Source organism: Carex rostrata, chromosome 6 (genome assembly GCF_964058835.1).
Source record: "Carex rostrata chromosome 6, lpCarRost1.2, whole genome shotgun sequence".
Classification (NCBI taxonomy): domain Eukaryota; kingdom Viridiplantae; phylum Streptophyta; class Magnoliopsida; order Poales; family Cyperaceae; genus Carex; species Carex rostrata.
Window position 1 is genome coordinate 9,531,453 of NC_135923.1, and position 8,024 is coordinate 9,539,476.

Sequence of the window (8,024 nt, forward strand, 5' to 3'; positions counted from 1 at the left end):
TGTAAGTTAAATGTTTCATGGTTAATGAAACGGGCCTGCAGCCTTTTTTTTCAAGAAAAAAAGGTCCTGGTTTATTATACCAGGTCAATCTTTCTGATTCAATCGTGTTGAATTCGGAATTTCGTAATAATGCCTCTTTTTGCTCATCTTAATTTTCTTTTATTAAAATTTAAAACTGATAATTGTTTTCTTTTTGTAATAAGCAATTCTATTATAAGTAAAAGTTAATAGGCCATATATAGTTTTCTTTTTTGAGGTAAAATCATATATATTTTCTTGCTGTTTGTGATTATATTAACTGATTTAATTTCTATGGTACCTAAGTTAATCAATTGTCACTTTATGATCATAGGCTAATTCTTTTGTCTGAGGCAAAACAAAAAATGAAGCGTATTCCGGACAAGGAGATTCCCAATTTAGAGCTTTCCCGTGACATTTATGAAAAAGATCGGGCAACGGGGATGAAGCGAAGGACTGCTAAAGAGAGATTCCATGAGTGGGAAGTGGCCAAAACAAATGATGAGGTGGATCAACTTCAAGCTGAAAATGTGGTAATTCTAGAAAATTTGGAGTGGAGGACCCTGATACTTCTCCTCAACTAGGAAATTCAGATGATACATCCTCCGCTAGCAAATCCATTAAAAACTATTCGTCCAAAATGAGTGTTAAAAGAAAATATGAAGACATTTTTTCTGAAGATATGGAATGTTGGAACTCAACTAACTTAATTCAGGAGTGCTTGAAGAATCTCAGTGAATCCATGGCTGCTATTGCACGAGCTCTTAACAAGGCAAATGAGAATTTCTTCAAATACAATACCAGGGTTTATTCGGCCACTGAAATTTTTGCTGAACTTGAGAAACATGGGGTTCCAGGTTCCTGATGATAAGTTACTCGATGCTGCAAAATTTCTCAGAGCTAACAATGACATAGCTGACACCTTCTTTGGTTGTCCAGACAGATTGAAGCAGCTATGGTTAGAGCGTAATGGATTCTAGGTTTGAGAAAAGTTTGAAGTGATACGTATTTTGTAATGGCAACAAGGATAATGATGTCATATTTTTGTTATATATAGATGACAGATATTTAATTATTCAAAACTGGACTCCTTAAATACATCATGATATGAATGTTTGGCAGGCTCCATTTGCTATTGTGCTTGTAGCTTTTTGTTTTATTTAAGTACATTTTTTTTATACTTGTGTGCATGTCACTCGGGCTTTCTTGAGAAGTTTAGCAAATATTTGCTCATACAAGAAGCAATTGGTGATATCTTTATTTTGTGGGGGCAAATGGTACAAAAGAGAAGCCTTGTCAGATGAGTAAGAGTTGCTGTGTAGAACCTTTTATTAGGTTATGAAAGTGTTTCCTTTTGGTTTTGTTAGTTTCGATTTGTCTTTCTGATTTAATTTATGGAGCCAGCTGATCAATTTGCAAAATATGCAATGTTCAGGTTGACAATTCAGCGTACATGGATCCACTAGCTTTGAAAATCCTATTTAATGCATACGCACCCATTTGGTACTGTCCGGTACCAGTACTAACTCTGGTATAAACTCGTTTCAAATAATTATATAAACCTCATAAATTTCCTTAATTGACACTTAGAAATCATAGTCACATTTTCAGCTAATCATAGAAATTTCTCAGGCACAGTTCTTGTTTCGAGAAAATCCCAAAATTCAAATCCCATGACAGAACTGTTATTATTCCTCAAAATCAAGTTTAAATTCATTCAACTAATGTATAATGCTGTGTTTAAACCGTCAGCTCACAGCATATGGAAATGAGGTGTTGCCTTTGTTAGACATGATAATTTGAAAAGAATTTAATTCTTTTCCATTTTAATTTTGATTAAAAACAATTCATAGAAAAATCATCTCTATTGAATTCTATTGAACTGGAATCATTTAAGCTCCAAAAACTTGTGTTCGGATGAGACACTACATCTGCAAGCTAATATTCATGGATAAAGTATTCACAATTTCATCCGAGATTTTTTTAGTTGCCACCCTAAACTGTCATAATTCTGACCTTACCACCATTGTAGAAAATCTCAAAACTTGACACGTGCGCAAGCTGTTATGCACACCATTTTTGGAGCATGCGTAGACCTGGTCTGCGCACCAAACATATGTTGTTATGTGCAAAAAGAGAACATAACAGAAAAAAAATACTACAAAAATGGTGCGCATACTGGGTTGCGCACGTGTCAAGTTTTGAATTTTTCCTAAAAAAGTGATAAGGTCAGAATTATGAAAGTTTAGGGTGGTAACTAGAAAAAATTCAGCAATTTCATACTGTAAGGGGAAAACTCAAAAGAACTTTTAAAGTAATATTTATTAAAAATGTATTCATTTATCAGCTAGAGTTGGAAAATATAGTAAACAAAAATAGCTAGCTGTAAATGTATGCGTCCCTTGAACAGTTTTAATTAAATATAATATTCGGAACTATTAATCATATCTCAACTAATTAATTTATTTGGGTTCATAATAAACGGCTTGACAGAAAAGTATATAATTTTCGAAGAACAATTAATATAATTGTCCCAATAAGTGTCTGAATAGGAAGATGCAGCTCCATTAAAATTTTAGCCGCCTTTCTGGTATTGAATTTCTTATTTTGATCATGGAATTCCAGTGCTTCGTTCTTCAGCACATTGATATGCCTTTCTGCTTTAGAAGACATTGAACCAATAGTCACTTGCTTGCCAACATTTTCAGTTCTTGAAATGCACGATTACTTCCTTCATCAAATCCACCAACAAACTGGTAATTGAACATGAGTGAAAAAAGGAGGAAAATTATGATCTCACATTAAAAGTAAGCATCAGCTGTTATACATAATTCATCTACTGTTACTGAAATTAAGATAAGGAGAGCATACCTGGTGGACCCGAAAAGCAAAACGCACACCATTTAAAATTAAGTCCTCATCATCCAAAAACTGTCCACATTTGAAGGCACTCACAACACGGTTCATGTATACTCTAACAAGCTTCAAAGAACCTAACTTAATCTGCAAAAAACTTTCAAATATTCATGTTTTGTTATGTAGATAATTAATTCAAACTCATGGAGGATTGAGTCAGCGAAGTAAAACACAATTTGTAAGTTTTATCTATTAGGAATTACACAGCACAGTTACTTCCACTTAAAATATCAATAACACAGAATCCCATATCGATTTTGGCAAAGTTACTTGAGAAGTACAATCGGAGTCTGCTAGGGAATATATACGTACTTGGCTAACAATACCGGTATCAAGCATCCATTCCCATGGTATCCTGAAATCCCGGTACCTTTTGCTCGTGCTATCCCTTACTCTTTCAATGTTATGAACACCGTGCTCCAATCTATGACAAAATGGCAAAGATATTGATCAATAGACAACAAATACTGATAAATATAAATAAATATCAGAAGAAGAAAAGCAAAATATATATATAAAAAAAAATTTACTAATGGTATGATTTCTGCTTCTTCTACTTTTATCATAAGTTGTACAAATTTCTAATCTGATATTTTAACACTCACTTGTCTTGCAATGCTTGTAAACGTTTTAAAGCCACACTGGTGATAACTCTTGGATCGTCATGAAATGATGCAGCTTCTGTCTCGAGACTTTTGAGGTCTCTGTAACTACAAGCGGCTTCTCTCATTGTGTCGGCTTTTCTCTCAGGCCAATGTGGGAAGTGCTTCAACACCGCTCTTTCGTCTACTAGGTAAGAAAGTTCTTGATCTAACCATTTGACGAAGGATTCAACATCGGCCATGTCTTTGTATGCCGCTTTCTCTACCTCTTTTGCTAAGAAGTTGATGAATTCTCCCTGTGACTCTACGTCTGATTTTATCTGGTCACTCAACAAGTTCCAGAATGAAAGCATTACTTAATACATGTTAGAGTACAAGTCTCCAGTACAATAAAATAAAACTGAACGGTCTTAATTAATTTAATCTGACGGATACGATTTAATTCTACTGACATAGCTCAATTAATGTTAACTGTAAATAGGGCTGTAAACGAATCAAACCGAATCGAACTTAGCCCAATTTGAGTTTGAGTTTGAATAATATTCGAATCGAACTGGCTTGATTTATTTCGAATCGAACTAATTTTGAATCAAATTAATTGCGAACTACAAATTTTTCGAATCAAAGTCAATCGAATTATGAACTACAATTTTTTTGGTAGCCCTAGTTATACCGGTAGTTTATGCATTACTTTTCTTCTTGCGGAACAAAATTCACATGGTTTTTTTTTATCTTTCACGAATTCACACTAATAGATTATGAGCTAATTCAAGATTTCTTTACTTTTTACGCTGTTGGATTGATTAAAATCACAGTAGGGACCTAGTCAAATGAAACTTATTCCATTGTTAATTTGTTACGCTGCTGAAACATTTTCTTATTATAAGTTATCATTATATTAATAATTTTGAGCGGTGATATAAGTTTGGTTCTTGCATTATTAAAGATTAATGGTTGAATCCATTAGTTGCATTATTTGAGATTCGAATTTAAATAGTTCGTGAATCAATTTCGAACGAATTATACCCAGTTTAAGTTTGATTTGAATAAGATTCAAACCGAACTGGTTTGATTTGTTTCAGAATGAACTAATTTCGAATTGAATTAAACTCAAATCGAACGAACTACGAATTTTTTTTGCCACTCCTAACTGTAAACCATGTCTCAATTAATCTTAACTGACATACCCAATTATACCTCAATTAATATTAATTTTAAACCATGTCTCAATTAATCTTGACGTGCAAATTATACATAACTCAGAACATTGACCTTTAACGAAAATCAAATTTGATTTCTATCCTCATTGTCATAGATTTGCGTATTTTGTTTAAAAGTATGATTCCTATGCAACAATAGGAACACTAGAATATAATAGCTAGCTCCTTGCGTTCAAGTCATGCCTTGTACCATCAGACCTGGTACCTGTATGTACCACAAGGTATACAACTTGTAATTTTTTTTTTTTTACATATTGATTATTTCATTGATTTGCTCTCATGAGAGATGAACACAAGATGTCAGCGCTTTAAGACCATTACCCTGATCACTGTATTTTATCAAGTGAGCCCTATTCATTTCTTTAATTCAAATTATTTATACTGACATACTATATATAGTTATTTAATGAAATTGTAGCATGTATGTTCTATTAGATATGAGACAAACTTGGCAATATTAGGAAATTAATGAATCACTTGATAATAATTATCTTGATAATTGTTTTTTAAATAAATTTATATAAGGTTGAAAATAAAAATATTTGTATATTAATACTTCCATTTTTTTTATTCTCAATCATGCCTCCACTTTTAATTTTCTAATAACAATTTTTTATAAAATTTATATGTCAAACTAAACCTGTTAGATGCGATATGTATTATTTTTTTATGTGCACATATAATAAAATTATCACCTTTTATTTTATTTTAATATGTATCAATAAATTTAAAAATCATAATATTTTACATAAAAATAAAAAAAATATTTTTTTTTATATTAAAAAATTAAATTTTAAAATTATTAAAAAAATTAAATTTAAAATTATTAAAAAATTAAATTTAAAAATTATTAAAAATTATTAAAATGATTAAAGTTTTAAAAATAGAAGTGTAATGTAAACAAAAAAGAAGTATTTGAACATCATACGTATTTAATTTCACTTAAAGTATATGCTCCATAACAACTAGGGCTGCATAAAAAATTCGTAGTTCGTGATTCGATTCAAGTTTGATTCGAAAAAGTTCGTAAAAAATTCGATTCGAAATAGTTCGAAATTAATTCAAACTAAATTCAAACTAGACCTGGTTCGTTCGAAATAGGTTCACGAACTATTCTAGTTTGAAATTCAAAGTAACGTGAACCGTTAATTTCCGCTGATGACTTAAAAGTTAAAACATAAGGCTGCCCAGCCATAAATCATAACTCGTAAGTCGTAACCCTCGTTCTCAGTTCTAAAACCCTATACGACTTTCACCTCTCGCTTTCGGTGATTATGATCACCCTTCCTTATCGTAAAAAAGTTCGTAAAAGATTCAAAATTGAATTCGTAAAAATTTGATTCGAAATTAATTCAAACCAAATTTAATTCGAAATTAATTCAAACCAAACTCAAACTGGAATAAGTTCGATTCGTTTTCGGCCATATATACAACGGAAGTTAATATCCAGTTCTAGGGAAATAAATTTGCTGCAGGGATGCTGCCTTTTCAAATCAAACCATCCATTTGTTTTGAGATTCGTGCTTAAAATCAACTGATTATGAGATGCGTGTATTCCAAAAAATGGATAGTTTAATTTAGAAAATGGATAATTTAATTTGAAAAGGCAGGGTCCTGCTATTCTTTGGAATCGCAGCAGATTTATTTCCCCAGTTCTGGACCCTGCAAGATCGAAAAGCAACTCCTCTATCAAACTAAGTTAATTTACAAAAAAAAAAAAAAAAAAAATCAAAATTGAAAGTTACCGCTAAAACATAGGATGATCGGTTCTCAATCTCGCCAATCATCTCTCTAGAATTCATGGCCACAGGAATTCCCACAGATCCTGCCTTTGCATCCACTTTTCCTTCTTTTCTTGTGAGCATGCGGTACAACTCCACCACGTCAGGCACTCTCTGCACTGCTTTGAGGACCCCACCTCCTTGCAATTTCGAACTCATGGGAGGCGGCGGCGGCGGCGGAGGAGGTGGACCTTGGACACTGTCATTTTTCGCATGTTGAGTTGCTTGCAATTGTTTTGGATTCGGGGGTGGTTTGGGCACCCTTGGTTCCTTCGCCTTTGATTCTAGGAGCAATACCTTTTGCTTAGCTTTTGAGTTGTAATTATCAGGAAGAAACTGCTTTTCCTTGGAGGTGCAGTTGCTGGCAAGAGAAGATGCACGCAACTTCTTTACTAACACAGCTTTCTCGTCACTGTCTCGTTCTTTCAGTGACTGGATTTGTTTTCGTAGGAGTTGTGCTTCTTGCCTCAATTGCAAATTCTGTTCTTCCAGATATCGGTTTCTCTCTAGTATGTCGTTTATTTGATTTCTGAGTGGTGCAATCTCTTCTGTCATCATCTCTTGTTCTTCTCAAAACTTTCTCTTATATCAGCGAAGTATATTAATAAACTCTTCTTATACTATCTAGAGTTTTCGGTGGAAGAATGTACGGGCATCCTATGTCAATTTTTTTATTGCTTTTAAAGAGAATTAATTAATTAGTGTTTGGGTACCAAAGGTAGGTGATGTTTGTTGCTTGGTTAATTCACTAGGCCTAGAGTGATAGATATTTGGTAGCTACATGTGCTACCAGGCATATATTACTGTCGTCTCAGATTCAATATTTGACTGGTAGCCGAAATTTCGGCCGGTATATTAATTAATGCAAAATATCTGTTGTAGTTTTTATCCCATCAGTCTGATGCTTAATTAAGACACGATTAAAACTTACATCTCAAGTGAAAAAGCTATTTGACAAATTAATTAATAATACATAAAAACCAATAGTGGATTGATGCGTACCAAACTGGAACAAATCTAAAGTTACCGGTAAGGCTGGAGCGTTCCTTGCTTTAACTACACTAAAAGAATGGTCAAACAAATCAGAGACTGCAAGCTTGCTTTCGTTTTCTTTTTGTCTTTTACTCGGGGCTTTTGGAAGTGAGTTTTTTTTTTTTTTTTGGGGTGGGGGTGGGCGGGGAATTCGTATCCTCTGAGATATCTCAAACTTTGCGTGACTTTATGGAAAATTCCAACCGTTTAAATGCGTTTCTGTACGAATCTCAAAGCACAAATAATACCGACTCCCTACATCACCCCGAATAGGCACCAGACACGTCGGTCACGCAAAAATTGAGATATCTCAGAGGATACACACTCGTGGGCGGGTAGGCGGGGTTGTTAGCCTTACATAATTTATGAGTGACTCTACAGTACATTACGAACAATTTGATCAGCTTGAATTAGTTTGATCAAACAGCTGATATTTAATGAATAAAAAGTGTTAC

The 8,024-nt window shown here is 33.3% G+C and overlaps 1 protein-coding gene across 1 annotated transcript; it reads right to left on the reverse strand.

The window, feature by feature from the left end:
* Positions 1 to 2,325: 2,325 nt before the first annotated feature.
* Positions 2,326 to 7,329, reverse strand: LOC144556154 (CHUP1-like protein). The gene is made up of 5 exons (XM_078304642.1): positions 6,502 to 7,329; positions 3,540 to 3,856; positions 3,247 to 3,358; positions 2,890 to 3,021; positions 2,326 to 2,771 (listed from the first exon to the last, which is right to left on the reverse strand). The coding sequence occupies exons 1-5, from the start codon at positions 7,093 to 7,095 to the stop codon at positions 2,703 to 2,705; spliced, it is 1,224 nt and encodes a 407-aa protein (XP_078160768.1). The 5' UTR covers positions 7,096 to 7,329; the 3' UTR covers positions 2,326 to 2,702.
* Between the last annotated feature and the right edge of the window lie 695 nt (positions 7,330 to 8,024).